Source organism: Tachypleus tridentatus, chromosome 13 (genome assembly GCF_004210375.1).
Source record: "Tachypleus tridentatus isolate NWPU-2018 chromosome 13, ASM421037v1, whole genome shotgun sequence".
In the NCBI taxonomy this organism is placed as follows: domain Eukaryota; kingdom Metazoa; phylum Arthropoda; class Merostomata; order Xiphosura; family Limulidae; genus Tachypleus; species Tachypleus tridentatus.
In genome coordinates this window covers 58,206,767-58,234,321 of record NC_134837.1, presented here as the reverse complement: position 1 = coordinate 58,234,321, position 27,555 = coordinate 58,206,767, and the positions used below count along the sequence as shown (strand labels likewise).

General features: G+C 29.9%; 1 protein-coding gene across 1 annotated transcript in view; it reads right to left on the bottom strand.

Moving 5' to 3' along the window:
• Positions 1–26,003, bottom strand: part of LOC143240816 (protein strawberry notch homolog 1-like) — a 96,862-nt gene extending 70,859 nt beyond the window's left edge. The window contains exons 1-7 of the mRNA XM_076483932.1: positions 25,820–26,003; positions 22,364–22,489; positions 21,646–21,960; positions 20,460–20,559; positions 11,573–11,782; positions 11,196–11,280; positions 8,274–8,364 (exon numbers count right to left, since the gene is read on the bottom strand). Coding sequence (XP_076340047.1) covers positions 8,274–8,364; positions 11,196–11,280; positions 11,573–11,782; positions 20,460–20,559; positions 21,646–21,960; positions 22,364–22,474 — 912 coding nt within the window. The 5' untranslated portion in view covers positions 22,475–22,489; positions 25,820–26,003. The remainder of the gene's footprint in view (positions 1–8,273; positions 8,365–11,195; positions 11,281–11,572; positions 11,783–20,459; positions 20,560–21,645; positions 21,961–22,363; positions 22,490–25,819) is intronic.
• Between the last annotated feature and the right edge of the window lie 1,552 nt (positions 26,004–27,555).

Sequence of the window (27,555 nt, the reverse complement as noted above, 5' to 3'; positions counted from 1 at the left end):
ATAAAAAAGTTACATATAAAATTTAATAAAGCTATTTTGTAATCAATGTTTGTTAATGAAATCAGTCTTAAAAGTTACATTACAATTGCATTTTATATGATCTAAGTTTTAAATCCTTCATTTCAATAGAATTATGTATGAAAATCATTTTTTTTCTAACATGATCCATGATCCACAGGTTTACAAAATAAAATTTGTATCCTTGTAGTTTTATACATATAAAGAATCTGTTAATTGCTGTTTGTAAATTATTCTTCCAAGTTCCATAGCACACATTTGGAGAAAGAATTTTCTGAACTTGACAGATGCTCATTTTCTACTAAGTTGTGATTTCTCAGCTAATTATACTTAGATGGGCTGGAATATAACTAATAGAAAGCTTTTAAAAGGACATTTGCTTAATTGTTATTTTAAATTGCCATGAAGAATTATATCAAGAACTAGTCAAACCTCTTCTGGCATTGCTGCTGCCATGTCCCTGCCACTTTAGCATCAATTCTCACCCAGAAGTATATTAGATAGTTGCAATTTATTTAAGTTTTAGTTCTATATTTTACTTACTGTTTTAAGGTACATATTTGAATACTTTTTTGAGTTCACAAGAAACAGTATAATATGCAAAAGCCACTAGATTCTGCCAAGGACTAAATCTCTCTGCCCACTATATGGTAATATTGGCAGGGAAGTCCCATTGATGTGTGTTGTGATGAATAACAGCATTGAAACAAGAATAATAAACTATTAAAATGAATTATGTGAAAATGTAAAGATATGAAAAAAAAATTTTGAACAATATTTTACCAAATATTAAAAGGTATGTACACTTTTCATGTGTCTTAATTTCAAATGTCTTTGTAATTTACTACAGACTACACAATACAAGTTTATAATAGCCAGTTAGTAATATATAGAATGAAGAAAATACAAATATTTAAATGGAAAAGAACTTTTGATATACACTTTAGAGGTTCTAGGGGTTATGCAAATTAAGCTGGAAACGAATATATATATATATATATATATATATATAAATACACATTTAGTTGCTTATGCAAGAGGCAACATTGATAGATACAAGGTTATAGTTTTTTTTAAATTGAATGTTCTCAGTTTAAACCTATTTGCTTGAGCATCATTTACTGTGCAGTTCATGAGGTTTCAGTGAATTATATTCAAAACCTTTATTAAACTACTTTTTCTTTATGTTATACCAATTAGTATAGCAGAAAATCTTAGCTAATAATCTACATTTTAATAGTATACAAGGTTTAAGTTCTTAATTTTATAAGACAATATTTTCGAAAATCCTGATTTTCCTATAGTAAGACATTTTCTCTATGCATTTCCACCTCTTTAATTTACTCATCACCTATCCAGTAGGTATGAAATTAAACAAATTACTCACTATAAAATCACCATTGATCAGACAATCCATAACTTTCATATCCTTCCATTATGTTTGGTTACAAGACAAGCAGAAAATTAGGCCCCTTTTGCCTCACCCATCTGTCATATATATATCCTCTCTTTCAGGATTTGTTATTAGCTCTTGCTCTTTATCCTAGATTATTTGTAACCAACAGAAAGCAAAGATTTGTCCATCAAATTTGATAGTATGATGAAAACTGCTTGTTCCCCAAGCAATTTTCAACTTGTAATGGTAAAAATAGTAATTAGATAGTTGAAAGAGCAATTAAACTAAAAAAAGTTTATGTATACTGTTACTAACTTAAAGCTACTTTGGATAAACAAAAAGTTATGTTACATTTTGAATTCATGCTAGAAAGGAAAAGAAGGTTGAGTTGTTTCCCTTTTCTTTTGGTGGCTGTGAGATCAGTCATACTGATCAACCATTATAGAATTACGAGTATAAAAATAACATGGTTTTAACTCAAAACAAACATTTAAATGTATTTGGGGTTAGGTGGTTTCAGAGATTGCAAAAAATATTTTTGAGATGAAGGCATTTTTAATTTTACAAAAAAAATCACTTTGCACACAAACTATTCAAAAGTTGAAATACTCAATGTATTCATGAACAAACTTTAATAAAAAATGAGATTTTTTGCCAGAGAACCAGATAAGTAAACAGATCTCATATGCAAGGAGACTTTCATGTGCAAATCAGGCTTTTATTACTTTTCATTTATATTTAGTCATGTTTACCTTTGAAAGATAGGTTTGTACCATTAAAAATATTAAGGTTATACCAATTTTGAGGCTATTCAGAATTTTATTTTTATTTCAGATTAACATTTAAACTTTCTGATAGCACATTCTTCTGTTCACTTGTAGGGCTAAAGTGAATATACTGTCCCTTATTTTAAACTAACTTTTATTTCACTTTGTAAAGTTAATGTTTTAGTGAGGAGGTCTAAACAGTTGATCTTAGTTTAACATTTGAACAATGTTTTGATACTATTGCTTAATTTTAAACTTGTATTTTTAAAAACCTTTGATAGTTTTATTTTCATTGTGTTTAAGCTTAACCTGGGGTTTACTTTAACTATTCGACTGCAACCTACTTACACTGTAAGTAGGTATGCAACTCTCATGAAAGTTCTTTGTAAAAAATGAAACCAGTTGATGAAAGTTTTGGATTTGTCTTGTACAATCTTAAGATTATGTACTTTTAGAAAAATAAGACAGTTAATTTTGTTTTCTTATAAACAATAAAAAACCATCAATCTATTTAATGTAGTTATATGCACCAAGAATCAGAATAGTTCACAGGCAATGTGGTTTTCATTGAGTGTAAAAATATTTATCTTACTTTTCAAATTTCATTTGCATAATCTCTTGAACCTGTTAAAATAATATCAAATGTTTTTTAAAGTAAATGTTTATATTTTATTTTCCATTTTCTCTATATCATGAACTAGATATCAGTGTACAGCATAATGAAATTATTAAATTTAAAAGAAACATGTACACACCTTATAAATGTTTACATACTGATTTTGAATAATTTTTCTTTATGCATTACTTTATGCCTCTATCTTTTCATTTAGTTTATTTTTAATTTTCCTTTCCAATTCTTTGTCTTGTTCATGATTCAGTTATGTAAACCTGTTCCTGCCAACATGATTTTAATAGTTATTACAAGGTAAAGGTTGTCCACAAACTCTTTCACTAATGCTTGCACACATGAATGGTGCCATTTTGCTTATACATTTCTGCACATCAAACTACATCAAGCTAAATGTATACAATCAAAATTTTCAAATATACATTTATAAACACAAATAATACCTAACTAATTAAAATATAAATGTAAAACTAAATGCAATCTAACTGTACAGCAAACTAATACATATAAGGCAAGAAACTTGACAAACACTACATACACTTCAAGAGAACAATGGACTAAGCTTTTTTTTTTATCTTGTGCTACAAATCCATTCACTGATAGAATTTTAAGCTACAATTAAATAGTGGGAATTTTTTTTTTTTTTATTGGTAATAAGCATGTATTTTAAGTTCAGTCTGTCACCTTGTAACACAGCTTTGACTTTGCAAGTGGGCATGGCTGACTAAGTTTAGAGACATTAGAATGTAAAACCTGCATTGAGAAATTATTGGAAATTTAAGACACTATTGAAAGACAGGTGGAACTTCAATTTGACCTTGTATGCAGTTTTTTATTCTATTCTCAGTATCACATATAATAGTTTGTAAAGTGTAGACCTGTAACTGCAAGTGGATCATGCGACAGCAAAACCTGCAGTTTTAAGTCTTTCCTTTTTAAATAAAGGAATAAATCTTAGATAATATAAAATTATCTAATAACATACTTGATAATATTAGTATTATTAAAATACATTAATATTAAAACAGTTTGATAAAATTTTTAATGTAGCTCAGTAAACATGTAGTTAATGTTTTTGCACAGGTTTGATTGAATTTGTGATTTCCACACTAACTTTAACATGTTATACGTATCTTCACAAAATTGTGCAAGCTTTCAATAATCTTTTTTTCTTGAATGGCTTCACTTTTTAACACAAAATTACACTTACCCTAAATTGCTTTAAACTCCTAGCATTAAACATCTGTTTATGCTTAAATTCTGTTTTATTGCCCTTTAAACCATGTCTAACTAATATTTCTGCCATAAAATTTGCGAATAACTTAAACATATAAGCTCACTTTAACCTACTCTTTTTAAGGTACAAATGTGTGAAAGTTATAAAAAAAATACTTTAAGTAGTGCTATTATTACAAATAATTTACTTTACATTTACACTTCTCACTAAATAAGACAGGATAACAAACTTCATACTATTAGCTGTATTTTAATACCAATTTGATTCATATACCATGACGAGAAGGTGGTTTAATTAAATTTTGAATATAACTCACTGAAGACTCATGACATGTACAGAAAAAGTTACCCATAGTAAACATGTTAACTTAAAAGGAACATTTTAAACTGATCAGTTAATTCAATAATCTTCATTCTTATCAGTTCAAACAAACAAAAACACTAAATACTTGCTATGTGTGTAATTGTAATAGTTTTAATTGATTTTATATTATTAATAAACACTGTAAAACATGTAGAAATTTTGGGCATCTGAGTTGTTCTTATCAACAACCTTGTTGCAAAAAATACCATCTTCCTCAGTAATCTAGTAGCCATTGAATTATGCTAGAAAGATCATTTTATAAAAAAAATATTACACAAATATTTTGTGGATGTTCTAGGAGTCAACTACCATGTGTGTATTGATATCCAGCCTCAATGGATTTCCACATCTGTGGCTTTGACTATAATTTGGATTGTTGAAAATCATTTACTTCTCTCATCCACTCTAAAAACCATGAAACAAACCAGTAACAGAAATTGTAAATGACCATGTTACTGAACAAAAGCACCAACAAATTCTGTATCATTTACAGTCCCCCCAAGTATACCTCAACTTTTCCCAACTTCTACCTAATAACAATGAATAGAGCCTTGTATCCTTCTTTCAAATACTGTACTTTGGTCAAAGATAAAAGTTAACCTATAATGTAACCAAAGTCAAATATTTATTGAGTATATTATTTCAGCTTGCAAATAGATCAATTCAGTATTACTTGATTGCTTGACAACAATCATAAGTAACCAAGGAAAAAATACATACACTTAAAAATATTTTTAAACATTTTTAACCGTTTGTGGTCAAGGTTAACGGTTGGGCATCAGTTAACATGAATAATAATTAGAAGTAAAATGAGTCAGATTATGAGTTTCATTTATTTTACATCTGAAAGAAAGGCAAATAAGAACAAAAGAATAAACTGACTCGCATACATTACAAAAATGAATTTACAATGCTGATTGCAATTTCCCCACAATGTTTAATAATGGAGCTCATAATGCCACTAGAAATATCCTGGCATAAACAAAATACTATATAAAACAGGTTTTGTATAAGGTTATGGGCTGTTTATTTCATGAATGGTTGTTGGGTTAGAAACTAATTCAATTATATATTATTGATTTTAATTTGCATTCCTTGATTTCTTTGTATTAACTTGCTAACTATGGATAGATGCTTTGCATCTACTATATAACCAACAAAGTAACCATGAGATTACTAATTAATTATTGGTACCATGTGTGAAAATTTGTGAAGGCAATCGGAAAACATATCAAGGTCTCTAAACAAAAATTCAGATTTTTTAAAATTAAGTAGTTAAAGATTTGCTATGAATTTATTTTGAAATGTTGACTATCCACAACATACAAAATGATTTTGTTTTAAAATTAAAAATATTTGTCAATATTGTCAATTTCATTTGCATAATCTCAAACCTCCTAAATTAAAATGTTTTTGTTTATCACAAAACTTTCTATTTTATTTTCTCTACCCTACCTCTGTATGGGGTCAGTAATTTAACTAACCTCATAACCACCATGAAACTGTTAGAAAATAAATCTACATTAATTTCGTTTTTTTAATTTTATCTAGATGACTGCAAACTGTCTCAAGAAACCACAACCAAAATTACTGACTACACAACTTTAAGAAACTATAACCAAATATCTGACATAATACACAAGGAGGCAAAGACTGAAAACAAGCTTATTGAGTCCCTTCACTTTATATTCAACTGAAAAACAAAAAATCTTAGACAAGATAGTTAGGAATGTTAGCCCACTGATTATTTCCCCTTTTCACAGTGGAAATCCTGAATTGAATTATGCAAAAAGTTGGTGCAAACCTACTAATTTTTGAGATTATTTAGAAAACACTTCTAAAATCCTTTATTCACCTTAAAATTTCAAATTTTCTATTGCTTATCAAAAAGTTCCATTTTATATATGCAGTAAGTAAATTTAATATTCACTAATTCATTCAATACAGGATTTTCATCTGCACAAGGTTTTAGCGAGTGCTATTCAAAATTTATATTACTTTATGGTATATCAACAGGTATAGCATAAAAATATTTAACAATCCATATTTTTTGTATACAAGTATATATAAATATTTTTAAAAAATACTAATTTTCTTAAATATGGCAACTGACTTAAAGGCATACCCTCTTATTCAATTTTGTTACCATCCTTCCATGATGTACAAAATTTAATATAAATTACTCATTATAATGTTTTCATAACTTGACCAAAACACAATTTATCTTCAACTGCACTTAGTTACAGACCTATACCAAATAGAACAGACCTTTCATGCCACGCCCACCTGTTACATACTCTTTTAGAAATTGCCAACAGTTTGCACTGACATTTAATACAATATTTTTTATAACTAACAGAAAGTAAATGTTTTAATACATGAAATTACATATTATATCTCAGTGTTTTACATATAACAATTTGTCTATTTCACTTCCAGTTCAAGAAAGTTAAGTACAAAGCTACACAAAGGACTATCTATACACTGCTCACTAAGTGTATTTAAACCCAGCTTCTACTAGTACAAGACTGTTGCACAGCCTGGGGACCTTCAAGTTCAAACTTTATTCTCACACACACACATTGGCAAGTTTAACTTTTTTTTTTTTTACAGCTCTTGTAGCATAGTTAGAAAACTAGAAAAATTGGGGTAGTTATGAAACATTGTCTGTTTTAGGCATGTAATTCTTCTGTGTTCTTTGGTGCATTAATTAATTAAATTAAAAAATTTGTAGAGAGAGAGTTTTATTTTGACTAATAGATTTCTTTGTTCACTCTTGCAGGAACTACATCTTAGAAAATCTATAAATTACTGCTCAAATCACCATTTTCAACACTGATGCAAGTAGTTTATAATTTAATTGTATTTAAACACTGGATATAGATATTTTAAAAGACAGTTTCTTTATCAATTTTTTCAAAACCTTTCATCTTTAATTCAATGAAAGGTGCAATGCTCACACACACATATACCCACATTCATTTTAGAATTTAACCCTTTCCATACACGTCACAGGTCAAAGAACATTGTTTGTTGACTTGTATTTAAAATTTTATTGAACTATTTTATGAATTTATTCCATTAAATTTTTTTATCAAACTGTAGATTATCATGCAAATATTCATATGGTAGATTAATTTCTTAATTTAAAAGTAAATGCTAAAAAAACTTAAACATCAATTTTTGTGTCACATATGTTGAATGCAGTACTGGTTCACATTAGATGTTTGTTAAGTCAAAATACAAAGTTTACAGTTTATGAATCAGTAACTTAAGTTACCAATATTGAAAAGCTAGAATAATAAATAAGAATCTATCTTTCACACTTGGCTGAGATATCTCTCATGTACTGAATCAAACAGTAGCCCCATTCAAGTACTTCCATGCACACTATATCATTTCTATATACGACATCTAAGTAACCAACAAAAGCTCGGGATGTCCCACAATTGGTTTTCTCAGCCATTTTCAAATCTATCAGTGGTGTCTTTCTTATAAAAATTTTTACAGTGGTGTTTCCCAACAAAATAGTGTGAAACTTTGCAACTCAGAAAATTAAATACACTTTATATCCCTATATCACTTAGTCATTTTAAGTTTCATGCTACTTGGTTAAGTGCTTCCACTGTGAGAAGGAAACAAATCAAAGGATAGTGATACCCAGTCCTCTAGGCCAAAAAGGGTTAAACCACATATTTCTGAAATAGTATGACTAGTCAATTTTCTTGGATTTTGTCATAAAATACATTCAAATCTCTAACATAGGTAAGTGGAGAAACAATACCCACATACTTCTATGTCACACATTTAACTTTCATATGTCATGAAGGTAGGTTTATCAAAATATTATAGTTCAAGAAATACCTTATTCAGAGGATACACTTCTATCTTTCCAGCACCAATATCTTGAAGATCCCGTTCTGAATCATATTTCAAGTCATTTGATACACTTAACCTGAAAAGATTTTTTTTATGAATGCTTCAAATCAGTTTTGTTTTTTGAACACATGGGATCAAGGATCTATGAAATCAGAGATGAACAATAAAAATTTTATTATTTTAAATAAATTAATAAAGCAAGTAATAGGTCACAACATTCTTTATATACAGACAATGTCATCAGATGGGAACTTTTTCTAAAGTTGTTTCATCTGTAATGGAAATACCAAGAAGTGCATTTTTGAAAACAAACCTGTATTGTCACATCCTTATTTTTCCCCATACATAAAATACTGTGTAGACTTAGTTATATAATTTGGTTCAATTTAAAGTAAATTTTCTCCCACTTTTCATGAAAATTTTAATGGGGGTGGGGTACAATTTTTAACCGAATTCAGTTTTCAGGATGGTTTCAGGACATCTTATCATAATGAAATATTGATTAAACAAACAAGACTGTTTAATGACGTTTCTTGCAATTTCATAAAAAATCCATCTTTTATCATATTTCAAAGTGTAAATTTTTTTTGTAATGCAGTTGTGCAACATACAAAAAATAACCACTAAGCAAATCCATAACAATCTTATTTACATATGTATCACCCAGTGATCATACAACTTGGCACCAATAATATTTTGCTATAATTTACAGTGATTGATAAGGCTCATACTGAATATTAACATGACATCTACCATAAAATAATACAGATTAACTGTACACCATGTGTAATTATGCATTTTAAAGGAGTAGACTTATCAGGTCCACGTGATGGTGAATTAAAAAGGTCTCTTCAAACTGATGATTCACTCTTCAACAATAAAAATAATATAATTAAAATTATAGCATCCTTGAAATTCTATTTCCAGTATATTCTTGAGCACACTATATTGTGAAAACTTGAAGCATTTAAAACAACATTATGCCAATTAGCTAAAGTAGTGCTTAATGTGTTATGTGTCTAAAATGTACTCAGTTGACTGCTGTACCAATTGAAGCAGGAACCAGGTATTTGTGATAAATCTTTTGGAAAACACATGTAATAGCACAAAGATCAGATGAAATAGACTTTCAAGGGTCTCATATCCTAAGAAATGGTAAATACTTTAATCTGGGTATACTCAAATCTCAGTTTAAAAACCTGTTTTCTAGGGTTCCATCTTCGAAGAAATTCCAATAAAATTTGTGCAAGCATTTGAGGGGGGAGGGGGTAAGCTCTACACCAAACAAATTAACATAAATCTGTCTTCAATACATCTGTATTAAATATAGCAAAATGCATACATCACACTATTCTGGTAAAAAATTATTAGTCTGCATCTTGGATTTGGAAACACTATAAATCAAGAACTGGTACCTGACAACATCTGCACTCTTGCATGGGACCTTTCAACAGAAGGGATTAACCAACACTACTGATCTTGGATGGCACATACAAGTAATATACAGAAACATGTCAAATGTGTATTCTAGAGGGAAACTTGCAGTATCCACTCTCAAAATGATTGTATCTACTGATGAATATCATTATCTTCGTTCTTGATCCACATTTTGATCATAATCAAAATGATGCAGCAATTAATCATGATTTGAAGTTATGTTGAAAATATTTGCTTCTAAATACATCACAATGCAGTCATTGTGAATAAAAAAATTTAGGAATGCACCAAATCTCATTTGCAAACTTATTATTAATAACAAGATGTTTTCTGTAAAAAGATCTGCAACCATCATCCAATGTAACAAAAACATCCAATCCTTAAAGATTTGTTACAAATGTACACTGGATGGTAGAAGACAAATGGCTGCATAAAAGAAAGGAAACTAAACACAGTGTTTAATAATCTGCAAAATTCTTTATAGGGGAGATTTTATAAAGAACACTGGCAATTTTCACACTCCATTGGTCTGTCCTAAAAAAATATACAAAGTTCCCCTGTTGCATAATGCATAAGTGAATAAATCTGACAGACAGATGAATCTATAGGTTTACTGTGAGAAAAACCACCATGGAAAAAGGTTGAAGTAAATTATATGGCTTTTTATTTTCTACAGTTGTCTGATTACTACCTGTGATTACTAATACTGGATATATACAAGCTAACACAGGCAGAATTATAAACCAAAACATTACCCGTTGGTGGACTGAAATACAAATTCTGATTATTTTGGTAGTTGACACTGTATAATGATATAAAGCTAATCAAATTAAGTCTATGTCCAAGTTTTTCCTAAACTATTTGCATCAAAAAATACTTAACACAATAGTACATCTTTAATGGAAAACCATTAAAAAACAATAGTAAGTGCAAATATTTAAAATGATTGTTATAAGGTTTTATTTATGATGTCTTTTGTATTAACAATGTCAATATTTTGTCTACATTTATGTCTTTGCCAGGTGTAGTTTAAAACAATCATTTCATATGACTGAAGTCAGTTAATACTGAAATTATCATCTTTCTGCTGAAGATCACTTGTTTTTCTGATATAGTAAAAACATACTGGGGTGTATGCTGTGTCCACTTAAGAGAATCAAGTCCTTGATTTTAGTGTTTTAAATCTGTAAGTAAACATACCACTGTCCAACTAGGGTCAAAGATTACTTAAAGTTGACATTAATCTTGTTCTATAACAGGTTTATATTTCAATAACTCATAAAATACATTATAAATTATACTATCCAGTTCTTTTACAGCAAATATACAGGAACATTAGTCTACTCGTTAGTACACTGATAAAATGAAGGCTTCAACAGATAACAAAACATCTATATTTCAGGCAGATGTATCTTGAGATGAAATGCCAAACAATGAATAATTGGTGTTATGAAAAGTTAAAAAAATTACCAAATGGCTCTCTTTCTTCCCAGCATATAATTTTCATAGATAATTCCTGCAAGTGTTCTGCCTTTGCCTACACCAGCACCATCACCTGTAAAGGGAGCAGTCTAAAATTGCAATTATTCATAAAACAGCTACTGTTCCATAATAACAGAGTTAGTTATTTCCATCACATACACAGTTAATAGATGTTTTTCCTAGCCTAGGTTATGACAATGTAAATAAGCAATATAAATAAACATTGAGGAATAAAGCCAACCTTGCAAATATTAGATTACAAAAACGTTTTAATGACAACAGCATATTTTTAAAAATATTGAAAAATTCTATTAGTATACCTTCAGATATGAAAAAGCATGGAAAGGGAATTTTACAAATATTACCTATTAAAAAACCAGCTCGAGAACCATCTGGGAGAAAGGTTTCATGCTGTTGACAAGCATATACAATGGCTTCAAGCTGCAAAGCAGACAATAACCCTCTATCGATAATTTCCTCATCAAGTGAGACCTTGTAAGTGACGTCTGGTGGCGATATGCTGGAAAGGGAACTAGTTTCAACTACTGGGTCTGGATGACGTTGTCCAATTTTCACTTTTGAAAAGATACAAATAAAGGAGAAATTAATGCAATAAAATACTTCAAATGACACAACATAGCATACTGTAAACAAAGGTTATTGGAGTAACAAGATAAATGGGAGTTACTACACTGAAAACAAAGTGCAGCAATAATACAAGTCATTGCACATACCCAATCAGTTTTAATTCATTTTATATTTAGTAAAAGAACAGATTATCTAACTGAAACAGGTAATTTCCCCCTATAAATCCTACTAACATGGCCAACACTGAAAAATCTATCAGTCACCTTTCAAAGTGACATATCTGTTACTGTTGAGTATAAGTATAGTTTGACACGTATTTGATCAAGATCAATTCATTTGCAAAAGATGTATTTGTGTGCTGTTTGAATACACAAAATTTGACAATGTAATTCAATTGTAAAAATATTCCTATTACAGTTTGCCATCACAAGCCTATCATACCATACTCTCTAGATACTATCAATTTTTAAATATTTTTTTCTCCTTTCATAATTTTCAACACTTATTAATTTGTCTGAAAATTCATAATCATGTATGAATTATCATGCAGCACTTTGCCAGCTAGTCATCACTAACATTGAGCACTTTTAAGGAAGTTCAAGGCTTTAATAGCATAAAGAAATGTTAGTGCACTGCCAGCATTACAAATGCTGTACATCACTGACAAAATGGAAGGATAGTATACAGACAATATAGAGAAAGAGTAGTGTACTGGCAATAAAATTATCAGTGCACTTAACAGTAATTAAAGGTCAGAACAATGGCAATAGATTAGTACACTTGACATTAATGAAAGGTTCCTGTACTGACATTTTCAAAGGGATAGTGTCAACAGTGTTAAAGAATAGTGAATTGATATTTTCACAGAAGAATAACACACTAAAAAAACCAAAACAGATTAGTACACAGGTACTACATCAGATTAACATGCTATCATTGCACAGACACTACAAAGGAAAATTAGTACATTTACAATTTTAGGTTAAACTGCTAATAGAAATGTTAATGTTAATGAAATTTTTGCACAACAAAGGGTATTCACTTACATTATGGAAGGTTAGTATACAGTGATAAAAATTAAGATTAGTGCACTAATGCTACAGAAGTGAACTGAACGTTAAGTATACTGACAGCAAAAAGTTAATACAAACTCAACAGTAAAGGATTTTAGTAGAGATAACATTACGTTTAGGCAATAACAATTTAACAGAATGCAAGTACACATAAAAATGCCAGTACACGAGCAAAATAAAGGTTAATTTGGAGCAGTCAGTGCATTAGAAACAAACATTAGTGAAGTAAAAGCATAAAGCTCTATTTAAATAATGGTTTTTATACCCTAGAGTAGATGTTTCACTGATTACTTTGGTAAAAAAAAGAACTATACAAAAAAATAAAACTTAAGCTCATTTGTTAATATGTTGATCACATGCTGTGGTTAACTCACAACATGGTGGCATACAACCTCAAAATATACAAATATACAGAACTTATATAATATCTAACAAGTTTTAAACACATGCACTGACTAATAAAATATACACACTTTTGTTTTATACAAGTTACAGCTTCTACAGTAGGGAGGAATATTTTTTTAAAAGGGCACAATGTTTCAATCTCTGGTGTGATCATTCTCATGTACATTATTTAACAGTAAAGACAGATTTCTGTACTTAAATCAACAATGTAACAAAATAATTAAATTAGAGAATTAGTGGTTACTTATGCATGTACATATATAAATTGACAGATTATAGCTGAACAAAAAAAAATTAACAGAAACCAAAATAAATTTGCTTATATTGAATACATTGTGTGAAAGAAATGCATAAGATTAAGAATGTCTGGGAAATTCATGATCACAAACAGAGATGTTCCTAGGTATTTGTTAGTTGTGGAATTGTTTGATTTTATTAATAAGGCTTCTCTGATTTTTATTCTGTTAATGTCAGATTCAAGGCTCAGCTTGACAACATTCTGTTCAGACAAACTGTGGTCATTTTTGTTCACATGTTCAAGGGTGCATAAAGTATTCCAGTTATATATTCATTTACTGTTTTTCTGTTCAGCTATAAATAAGCTGTCAATTTAGATGAAATTATATACACACATAAATAATCACTATCAATTATCTAATTTAAATGCATTGCTAACTGTTGATTTAAACAAAAGCCTTTACCATTAGCACCTATGTATTTAACAACAATCACACCAGCAATCAAAGTATGACATTCATTTCAAAGAATATTCTTCCTCACTGTAAAAGCTAACTTGTCATAATAAAAAATAAACATTTGTAAGTAAACTCAAAATCAAACTACTATTTTACTTTGATACTGACAATTCTTGTTCTAGTAGTCAGTTTTATTTTCATTTTCCCTCATTTAATGAATTTAATTGAGGGACTGAAAAGGCACAAAAACCTACAAAACTAAATGAGGCTACTGCCAACAGTAAGAACCTAAAATTGTGATCAGTAAATAATACTCATGTACTGTCTAGTAACTTTTGACTTTTCAGAAATTCATTTAGAAATTTAGAATAAATTCAGTCACCATAACCCAAAAAATCTTGCAGGATATGCAAGTAAAATCAGTCATAATTAAAATCAATAAAATAAATGTTAATTGATTTTTTCTTCATAAAGCCTCAATATGTTCAATCATCACCTCTAGACAATATTAGTGTGTGTGTGTGATATATATACACACACATTCTGTTCCATTATATAACAGTACTTATTTTATAATCTTCAACAGAATTTATTATACTGTTTTACTGCAAGATGGTTTTCCCTAATTATTTTCTGCCCTTGCATTTCCTTTAAAAAATATACAGCTTGAATGTATTTAACCCAAGATCTGTTTTAAATGAAACTAGTACCATTATTAAACTGCACTTTCTTAATTTTAACCCTTTCTCCCTGCACATCATTTACTGTGAATGTCAAATTTACCTTTGTATCATTAGAAAATAATAGATAAAATAGTTTTACTAAAAAAAAACATTTGAAGTGTAATTAGGATGTTTTAGATATTATATAAATGAAATTTGTGAATTTTGAGATGAAAAATACTTCACTAAAAATAATGATTTTTTTTTATTAAACACTTCTGATGTTTACTGAAATTCAGCAAAATTTTTATGAAAATATACATACTATAATAAAAGTTAGTAGTATCAAAGCTATCAAGACTTTAAACAAATACAAAGAGGTTACATGATTGGTCAAATCAATCAAGCCTGTGTTGAGTGCTACCTCATTATCATTATTAGGATCTTTCTGTTGCAACCACATGATCTTTGAGTTTATATATTCCTACACTGAAAAGTACTTGCCTCTTCTAACCTAAAGTTATCTTGACATTGTTAAAAATTTTAAATCATCAACAGCAATCAGACTTGTATGCCCTTTATTTTTGCATCATTTCAGAGAATGTTGATCATGTGAGTACCCACCACCAATCATACTGTGCCATTTATACCATCACTGGTAGTTTTCTCTACAATTCTAGAAAGTTCTCACTTTTGAGAACTGGCAGCTACAAGCTAGAAATATCATCACATAAATGGGGAGGAAGGGTGGGAAGTGGGTAAAAGGAGGCAAGCATATATCAGAAATACATTTTAAGTGCAAGAAAATGTTAGCTTCTAAAACAATCACACCTTTTCTTACTCAAAGCTAAGATCCCATACTGCAAAGGTGAAAGTGGCTAGGGAAAGCTTGATAGTATTCAATCAAGCAGAGAACAACCACCTTGAAAAAACAGGCATGCCATAATAAGAAAAGAAAACATCTGTGTGGCACAGTACTGTTTCTGAAATAGGTATGCTCTTTGCCCATTAATACATACAGGGCAGAATATAATTAATAGGCAGGTACCACAGCCTCAGTAAAGACATGTACAGCATCATTTGTTGAAGTAATTATAAATTATATGAAACAACACAGGGTGACAAAACTGGAACATCTAGTGTAATCAACAATAAGCCCAAAATAAATGTGTAAAGGGTAGAGTTTTGGGGCACATCAGAGCATGCTATTTGTTGTCCAAGTGAGCAAAACATCCAGGGGAAACACTGTATAGAATTATCTTGAATCCTGAATAAGTTGTTTTTTGAGAAAGTGTCAGGTAATTAAGAATCATCCCATTGTCAACAAATAGTGATAAGTTGTCTGCATTATATAGCAAGCATTAGCATGGCATACAGTGATAGTTATAGTAGGATGCCTGATAAGTTGATATAAATATACGTAGCTAGGGCTAAAGGACAGTAAATTGTATATGAATAAGCCAAGTGTGGTACACCCAACAAAAAACATCATCAAGGAGAAGCACTTTGGGATAAATCAGATTACATGCACTGAATTCAGGCTAAAATATTCAGTTGAAGTACATTAATTTATAAGATCAATAATTGCAGTCTGGCAGTCATAAACATCCAGGAGAAGCAACCTGGGATACATTGTATTACGTCAAGTGCAATCCATCTAAGCAGAAAACATCCAGCAGAAACACAGTGCATAAGAAATTTATTTTGTGATCAACAACTGCAGTCAATCCAGGAAACATGTGGGGAAAACCCTTGGATCCATAATTTGATGTCACAAATGATCAAGTTTAATGATGACAGCCCTCTTCCGAGTGTACAAGAGTCAAAGTTTGACTCAGTTTATTATACAAACCTTACTTAGGAGGAAATCCCATGGTTTATCACCTCAGCAACTGGGAACCTGATGTGACAAGGATTCCCATGTTCTACTACAACAACAGATGTGCACTGGGAAATCCAGAGGTACAACACACTGAAGCCAGTGCAATGAGTGCCTGCAATTCCTTAATTTGAAAAAAGACCCCAAGTCAAGAGTCAGTAGGGATGGATAAAAATTCCCTATCTCCTGTACTAGTGAAGTCCATGAATGACAGTCCTTTACACAAGCAGCAATGATAAAAAAAAAAAAAAACATATTTATATATACACACACACACCATCAGGGGAAGCAGCAGAAAATCACAGAAATACCCCCTATCAACAGTGAATGTTGTAGAGGTATACTTTTAGTGCAAACAAATTAAATTAAGCACATATGACCAAGCAACACCTACAACTAGACAGAACCTGAAATATAAATACACACCAATTAAAGATAAAAAAATGTGTTGCCTCACCACATTCAAAGAGAACAGATGTGCATAGAACTGCCACAGGAGGAAGATTTCTGCCTAAAGAAGTCACAACTAAGTTGTGCAGAAAACGTACAAATTCATTGGAAGTTGTTGCATTGAGACCTAAATGGTTTCTTCCAAAGCAACTAGACATAGTTAGAGGATGAATTTGGTGCAAAGAAACATTATGTAGACAGCAACCTTCCATGAGCAATTAAGAACATGTCAGTCATGTGTTGATGAATGCAACCAGTGAGCATAACAGGTAACAGAGGAATTCCATGAAACAAATAGATAACGAACTATGAAAGGAGACAGTACAAGCCACATAACATAACATGGAATGAACTGAACAAAACAGTCAATCTGGATCTGAATGGGAATACAGGTGAGAAATGAAAGGGAAAGAAACAGGAGAAAAGACACCCTTCCCTGGCATTTAATGCCCCAGAAAGAAAACATGAGGAATATCAAAGGATACAAGAAACAAATGCATAAATATAGGAATGATAATGGCCAGGAAGAGAAGAAAATAAGTATGAAAGAAAAGATGGTACAAGGAACACATTGCAATGGGTTCTAAAGGGGAAACTAAACAGGGTGTGAAAGACAAAACTGAGACCATAATCTGACAGAACAAAGAGACAAGGCAGACATACCAGATGAATGGAAAAGAGAAATAACTGAGAAGAAAAAGGCTTTTTGAAAAAGGAAGAATAGGTGTTTGACAGGAATGCTCTATAATGAGTAAGAGTTGAAACAGACAAACCCCTTGGTTATTCAACTGTATGTATAAAACCTAAAAAAATATTTTGTTCCATATCCTCCATGTGCACAATTTTAAAAGGCTTAGCAACCTATATCCAGCAACAACCAAGCTCAAAGGATGTAACTAGAAAATAACTTTGTTTTACTTTATTTATTGTTCGATATTTTAATAAAAAGGTTTAATAACTTATTTCTAAATTGCAATAATTTATATACATATAATTTGTAATATCTGAAATACAACTAAAACACAGTCACCACAAAGTCACTTTGTAAACACTACTGAAGGTCGATTTTATACAACTGGATAAGGTAACAAGTGCATGTGCATCTTGTCAATGCAAGTATGCAATATTAACCATGCATGACCATTAGGTTAATATAATAAAAATAAATACATAACATTATGAGACTTAAGCTACTTAAATTCAAGATTTGTATTTATAAGTTGTAGTCATTCTAGCATGAAAAATAAAGCAATTTATATATATATTTTTTTTTTTTATGATGGTTATGAGGTCAGTCAAACTAACAGACCCCACATGGTTAGGGCAAAGAAAAAATTTAAATGTTTTAATACAACTTTGAAACATTTAGGAGGTTTTAGGGATTACACAAATATTCAAGAATTTTGGGATGAAGAACAGTTATTTTAATCAGATATATTGCTGAAATATTAACACTATTGTTATGGGTTCTATGGTCAGAGGTCAAAGAGCATGTCATCAATTTGTAGACTTGCATTTAAAATTTTACTGCATTATTTTATTAATTTATAAGTTTAGTGTCAAATTGTAGAGATAATTTGAATTTTAGTACTATACATTAGTTAAATATTTAAAAGTTAATTTTGAAAAAAACTATAGATTTTATGTCACATGATATGTTTAAATGCAGATTTGGTTCAAATTTGATATTTTTCATGTCAAAATATAGTCTACAGTTTCTTCTGGATTAAAAATATTGAAAAGCTACAATATAAAAAGAACCTCCTATCATTTCAAATTAAGATATCACTATTTAGTAAATCAAACACTGGCCCCACCCACCTCTTCCATTTTTGGAAATACTTCCTTGCATACATCCACTTCTATTTACTGTATGTTTAAAACGAATTAAAACCTCAGAATCCTCCCACCAATGTTTTTTCTCAGTCTCTTGAAAGTGGGAAGTTCAAAATTATATTTTGTTGGATCTCAAATCTTGAGAGGAAGGAACAAGTGAGAATGTTGTTCAAACACTTAAACCCAAATACAAATTAGTTATTAAGCTAGATAAATTTAAGTGAAATACTGATATTAATAGAGCAATTAACAATTCTTTCTTATTTCCAAATGCATACATAAAACCAAAAGTAATTTTGTTTTACAATGTGCAAAGTTCAGCAAGGCTTAGCAATGCAAGGTATTGTAAACAAGAACAAACTTCTTTACAAAAGTGGTAGAGAACATTTTTTTAACTGTTCTAAGTTAAGAAAAATAAATGTAAATTTATTTAAGAACATGTTATATACATATGTATCATTACAGAAATGTGATTATTTTACAAAATCCTGGTCCACTAGAAAAAAGCCATGACGGTTCACTTTATGAGGCTAAATAGTTTTTGTACTATTGGATAAGGTAACACAAGTGCATGTGAGCCTAGTTATTGCAACTTCTGCAATTAGACATAATTAAAAGGTCAATACAAAATTGATAGATACATAATGTCTTGAGATTTAACTTGTTTAAACAAAACATTTGTGGTTTTATGTTATAATCTGTAATAAAAACAATTTATATCTATTTCCAAATTTTTCATGGTGGTTATGAAGTCAGTCAAATCATCAAAATCCGTATAGATACAACAGTAAAAGTAATAGATTAAATAGTTCTATTTAAAGTGAAAGATTAGTAATTATTTAAAGTTTATGAAAAGGTTATAAAGATTTAGCATTTAAAAATTTTCTAATGCGTAAAAGTATTTTTATAGTTTGCATTCAAAAGCCTCAATGTTTACTGATAACATGCAAACTTCTGTGTAGATATGCATACTCTTAAAAGTCAGTATAAAAATAAAACAAAATGCTTAATGAGGTTGGACCCTGGGACCAAACCTGTAGTAAGAAAGATCAGGAGTTATTAAATTAGGAATTATGAAAATTCTCAATTTATTTTTCACACCTTGAGCTTGAAGTATTAACGTTGACAATTTCACAAGAAAAACCCCTTAAATTCATGATTTACTCACTATTATCTTAGAATAGGTCTTGTCGTTGTCAACTAGCCTTCACTGTATGAATTATTTTTCAGTCTTTTCAGTGATGTATAGTTTTATTATTAATTTATATAAATAATACTGTCTAGGGCTATGCAATTAATCTAACACAATAAACCACCTATGAGCATTCATTACAATCATACCAACTAAAGCCATGAAAATAATCAAGTAACTAAAGTTTTCAATTATTATTTTCAGTTATCTATCAGATTCTTATGAAAAAATTGCCTAAATGTAATTGATTAAAAATGACCTATTGTACATGAATGTAAATTCTACTTATCACTAAGATCTAATATTCTTTGCTCATTCGTTGCAATAAGCATTTTTCATTACTGATTTTGACTGCGCAGTACTGACAACTTGAATGTCAATAAAGCAATTTTTTTAAAAGATTAAACAAGTTCTATCTGGTAAGATAAAATATATATATCAATTTAAAACATATCATATTCAAACAACATACACTTGGTTGGAACGTATTCATTATATGTTTCTGCATGAACAAGTTCTTCCTCTTCTTCTGCTTCTTCTGTCTCAGCTTCAGGTTTCACAAATGGGTTGTGCTAAGAAAAATTAATAGTTCAGATAGTTCATGACTTTGGAAGGTTTACTACTTCATTTTATTGTTTGATATACAACAACTTGTAGGGAATTAATATTTCCCCCTTCAGATGTAGATGTCTGTTGGCAAAATCATTATGTACACATAACTTTATTAATAACTCAAGTTTCCTACTTTTTGTGTAATCACCTCATCTACTTTATACTATGGTGTATGATGTAACTCAACATAATATTCGATGAACAAGGTGTTTATTGGTAGAATTATGCCAATTGTTGCAATCATGATACCAACATATACTGAGCTGCAGTAATCAAAAACTTAGTTAAGACAAGTTTTTTTTTGTTAGTGTTGCTTAAACAAACATTTCCATGTACTACTTATTCTACTGATGCCCATACAGTAAGTCTTCATGAGCTGAGCCAAGTTATCTTTGTCAATACGTCTTAATAAACAATTCCCTGGAATTAACTATGTTGTTACTGTCATAGAAAAGGCTACTGCAGATGACCTAAAGGCTTAATGAAGATGGCCACTGGAATACTTATAGAGGATCATCACAGACTAGATAACAGTATATAAATCACTATTTAGTAGTACAGTATACATTAATCGAGTAAACGGTATTAAAAGCTAATTACCTTTTGAAAACGAGCACAAACATTGATATATGGTTGTAAGCGTTATTCGTTAAATGTAATTAAAAAATACATAATTAACCAATAGCTTCAATTAATCTGGACTTAAAAACCCAATTTCAATGTACTTATTAAATGTTAAATTATTCTGGATGAAATTAATATGATCAATGAATGTTACATATTTTCCAAAGTCAAAAACTGATTGAATGCACACTTAAATAAAATTTATACATTCCAAGTAATCTTTCTAATAACTTAAGATAAATTGTTAACTTAAGTAACCAATTTTAATTTTAAAAAACAAACAATGTCTGGGGTTTTAAAACTTTCTTAAAAGGTTACACAAGTTCCATATACAAACACAATTATTAGAGAAATAGTTCAATTAATGTTCAACACCAAAAAAAAAAAATTTAACATTGTAGAAGAAAAAATTAAATACAAACCTTAATTCCTTCATTTAACCAGAATTTAGATAAATCTTTACTTGTGAAATTTGGTATCATAGCAGGGTGTTGCATGAAGTTAGGAGGAAATGGATTGTGACTATTCCCCAACATGCTTGCCAAAATGTGATGATTTAGCGCTGGCATGTCACATACAGGCATCTTTCCTGGGAAATAGCCTTGAGAATGTGACATCTTATCTGGAAAGTAGCCTTGATCAGTAGGCATTTTTCCTGGGAAATAACTCTGAGATGACCCTGATGGAAAGCTGTATGGGCCTCCAAAGAAATTGTGTAAAGACGGTTGCGTAAATCCCTTTAAGGATACACAAAAGTATGTTGACATTAAAACACAAAAACATACTTGAAACAAAAATTTATTAGAAGATTGAAAGTGAACCCAAAACAAAGAATCCACCAAACATACATCAGTATTTATGCTTCCACTTATTTCTTTATTTATGTACATGAATAATACACATCTTAGAATAAATACTCACATAAACTGAATTCTTTCAAAATACGTTTTACATAAATGTTGTAGATAAGAGTTTTTGAAATTAGAAAAATTTTTCTCAGCAAATGGAAACTATACAACACTTGAAAAATATCTTTTACACTTAAAAATAAATAGTTTTACACTTCCCAGTAACTAAGTGTAAAATTAAAAACAATTACATTATTTGAGTGTATTAAAATAATGTTACATGGATACTTACATGTACATATCTACTGGCAGCATGGTGACGACTCACATCATTTGTAGCAACATCTTCAGAATTTATGCCAGATTGATTAAGTGCAGCAGACAAGAGGTCATGAGCATCCATTATTCACTTTAAGCCCTCAGAAGAAGAAAAAAGTAATGAAAATAAACATTTTCACAGACCTATTATATTTAAGAACATATTTTACCCTTTTACTACAGGCTTGGTATAATAAACACAAGTTCATCTACATGTTTTCATACATTAAGTATTTGTGCTCTTTCATATAGCACATGTACCTTCACAAAATTTGATAGACTTTTAGTAGAGATTACTAGTATTTTCCAGTCATGTCTAGCTAACACAACTTGCATTGATGCTGTGCATGTGCACTCATGTTACATACCCAGTAATATAAGACTGGGCTTTAGTCTTGCCTGTCTTGGTTGTGTTTTATTAGACTAGTATTTTGTAATATTTAGGAAAATTTAAATTATTATACATTATATATGTAGAAAGGTTATTTCTATTTTGAAATAAATTATTAACCTTATTTTTCTTAAAATATAGAACAGTTGAATAACCAGAAAAATATTAACTACAATGGTACCATAAAATTAAACTAATTTATTATGCTTAGTAACCACAATGTATTTAGATTTTAAAAAATATGAAACTTCAAGCAGACCACAGAAATAACCTACTTCATTGAAATCATGGATTAAAATAACTTGGTAGCCTTTTCAAAGATTAAAATGGCTCAAAAATCACTCTGGGAACATTTTTAGCTGTTCATTGGTCATTCATGTCATACATTGAAGTGTATATAAGGGACACTTTCCAAAAATAAAAGGGGTAGGGAGTGGTCACTGTTTGATACAGTACATAAAGCTACATCTCAGCAAAATGAAAAGATACGAAGCTCTTTTACATTCTAGCTTGATAACATCCATAATTTGAGGTCCTAATTTGTACAAAACTACAGACTTGGTATTTTCACATCACAAACCTCAATTTTAAATAGTGCTGTATTCAATATACCACGTGATTCACTAAAATTGGTAACTGGATGTATTCTTTTAATATTTACTTTTAAATCAAGATATTAACTCATAATATTAAGTTTGAATTATAATCTACAATTTGATTCCAAACTTACTGACAAATTCATAAATTGGTACTTCAATAAAATTTTGAATGCAAGTCAACAGACATAACATGGTCTTTGACCCATAGCCCATCGCAAAAAGGTTAATGCTGTACAAAAGCAGTCTCCATGACAAGTAATTTTACAATACTTTGGCATGTAGTTTGTATTGTACACACAACTAACCTGTTAGTCTCCACAAAGCTAGGTTCATAGAACAAAATGAAGTTTCTTTTATGATCTCCAAGACCGTATTTTCATTCTTTACACATACAATCAATGGAAATTGTGCAAAAACAAGCAATACACATACAGGAGCCATAAACAATGAGTAACAACAAGTAGATGGTGAATTTATTAATTCTCCAAAACATTAACTCAAACCTGTGACAAAAGTGAATAACTTGTACAGTTTACTAGAATTATAAATAAGTGCTTTCCTTTACACAGCTTGGGACAATTGTCATGCTAGAAAATGAAATTCCATCATGTTCTTAAATAACATAGTGGATCAATCTGCCTGTATCACATTTGGAAAAACTTTAATTTTCTACATCAGCAATTATGTTATTAAAAATCCAGTGTCTTCTATCCTCTTCAGAATCTTGCACATGGCTTTTTGTGAAGCACAAAATCTTGAAACAATTTTTTTTTTGGTATAAAGAGCCCTTGACCAGCAAAAGATTTTGGTTTTTCTACACCTTTTCCACTTGATATTTCAGCTTCAATTTTCAATGGATTTATACTAGCATGGCACACATTAGTTGGTTCGATGACAGTTTAAACTATCAACATACAATTGTACTCTGCTGTAGTTCATTTTCAGATAATAAAGGAATGGTATTTCTATATTTTGTATAACCTTTTCCTTATTGTTCCCATAATTAGTTCCTGTGCTATACATTTCAGATTTTTTCTCCCTTTCAAAGGATGAACATTTTAATAATAACAATAACTCCTGCAAATTCTGGCACAATAACTTGAATTAAAAATCTGTGCCTCCTGGTCCTATCATTTTCATGAATGATTATACATTAATACACATCACTTCACAATACAAAAATAAAAACATTATTTATAACATAAGGAGACACAGGTAAATGCTTCAGAATTCAACAGATTCAATCTTCAGAATTTAAAACAAAATAAAATAATATTCCTAAGTACCTAATTAAAATATATTGCTATAACAGAAATTTAATCAAAATTACAACAATGAAAATTAAATTCTTAATAGACTTAAAAACTAGCCAGAAATCAACTTTGGTTAGTAATGATCAATTACAGATTTAAATTCTTAACATCAAGTTTTGTTTTAGCATTGTATAGAAGACAAAAGTGTAAGGCAAGTTTGGATACAGTTGGTAGTATAGGTAGATTAGAGAGTTGCTTAGAAAAGTTTAATATTTTGTAATAGATGCTTTGAGTAGCTGTTACATTTCAATATATCCTGTATAAGCAAAATTGAAAAGTATAAAGTTCATAGAACACAAGTTATAACCTCTGTTTTATAAGCATGTTACCAGATTTTTTTTATTAAATCACCATTATTAATGTATTTTAGTTACTCAGAACTAATATACTTCCTTTATTTTGCATCAGATACTGAAAATGGAACTTACTGAATGCTGAAAAGTTTATCTGTATGCCACTCTGTTATAAATAATGTTTAGCTTAAGTATCATTATCCTTTACTTTGTGAAACTTTTTCCTCTAAACACCTTCACTGATAACGTACCACTTCATAATTTTGAGCCCTTCTCTTTTTTTTTTTCTTGAGAAAAAATATTGAAGGATCTTAACATGTCTTCATACAACAGCCTCTTCATCACTGAAATCAACCTAACAGCCTTCTTTTGAACCCTTCCCAGTAGCTCAATGGCCTTAAAATAAAAGTTAAAAGCCCAAGACAGAAGAGAAACAAGACTAACTTGTAAGGCTTAACCACATACAAAGAAACGACAAATTACTGTAAAGATAAATTGCAGTTTACATACTGAATTAAATAGGTATACACACGCACATATATATATATATAATGCCTTAAAGTTAAATGCAAAACAAAAATTCTATAAGCTATATCGTTATTTCAAACAAGTATACAATTTTCCAGACAATCCAACTACATCGTTAGGCCTAACCGTGCTTTAAATAAGGGCTACTGAAAACGGGAAAAACATACTTTGACTTCGTTTAACAAACCCGGCTATACGTATTAATCAGTCACACAATCGCACTCTATCGTACCGTAGTGAAACTTTCAACCACTAGTAAAATATAAATTTCAGTTATAAAACATTATTTTAATTATTATAACTTACCATACAACACTTTTCCTAACCTGTTACTGTCTTCTAATGATTATCTTTATTTTAAATACACTATTCAACCCAGGATTTTGACAAACAAATGGTACCTCTTTCCACCGCAACTCTCCCACAGTGTTAAACTGAAATGACCCACCAAAGTGCGCGTCATCTTCACGAATCAAATGTATCCCACAATGCCTAGAATAATATGGTCGAGAACTACTTCTAGGCTATATTGGATAGCCTTAAACTATATACGAACCAGAATACATTTATAATGGGGACGCGAGTCACGCTTTAATTTGTGCTGAAAAGAGATGGTACTGAGAGTTTATTTTCTCAAACGAATTCGAAATTATTGACGACAATTCATTCGTCTAACATTTTTCAACTTATTTCGAAATAGGATTAGACTATAAAAAAATTGGTTTAAAACGATTGTACGTTATTCTTTTAAGTAAAAACAAAAAAAGATTTGCAAAGCGCAACTAAGGGCAACAAAAGTATGATGAGTAATTTAAGATTTTTTAAAAACTTATTTAGGAATATCTTAAAATTTTAAAAATAGTACGCTAGTATTTTGAGAGTAGGGGATGTAATAGGCTTAGCAGTTGTCTAGGGTATTTTATATTTACTATAATATTAAATACTTGTATACTATATTATAAATTTATAATACGTGGTAGTTACTAAGTTAGATTTTACTGGATGTCATTGATATTTTACTGATTTTGTAACAGTTATAAGCTTGTACAGTCTAACAACAGTAATATAACCATTATGAGAGCAGTTATATGTAACTATACTCATATGCATTATTAATATTGTACTTGAATTTGTAAAAGTAATATTGATTTATCACTAGAAATAATTATCGAAGTTATAAATATTACGTGAAAGTTATGTATTTTGGCTTTATTCTTTGCCAATATTAGTAGTATATATACTTCTGAGAAGTGCATATTTTAGTAACTTCATATTATAAAGGAGGTCTCATTTGTAAAATTCTGTCCAACTGTCTTGCATGTTCATGTTCACCTTTAAGTTACTTCAATTAAATGTTTCACAACATGGAAATTAAACTGTTGCTGTGAACAGTGCCTTTCATTTACATTTAACTGTCTATCATTTAGTATGGGATCATTCCATGGCAACTCACCCAGAAAAAAGAACTTTTCCCAGTTCATGTCATAGATTTTCTTGAAAAAAATTAAGCAAACCCTTCATTTTGATTTATTCAGCCATGCAAGTTCCTAAAACTGTACTGCGTGGCTGAATAAATCAAAATGAAGGTTTTGCCTAAATTTTTTCAATGAAATCTATGACATGAACTGGGAAGCCCTAGGTGAGTTGGCATGGAATGACCTTATGTGCAAAATCATGTGCTTAATGATGTATTCACTAGTTACATCATGTATCTGTTGATTCATGGTTGTCAAAGGAACAAAATATGGAATATAAAAGTACAAAAATATTACAAAGGCAATGTATATCATTCCAAGCTGTGTAATAAATTCCCTACTCATTTGTCAGAGACTCAAATTACTAAATATAAGCATACTGGAAAAAATGAAAACCAGAACATTTAGGCATCCATGAAGGATAAGTTGGGACATATCCCAAAATCCAGGGTGTTTAGTCACCTTACTGAAATAATGGGACAGTGCAGAGAATGAAATATATATACAAATTATACTTGAACAATTTATCATATATCATGCACTCATTCAGATTTACAGTATGAATAC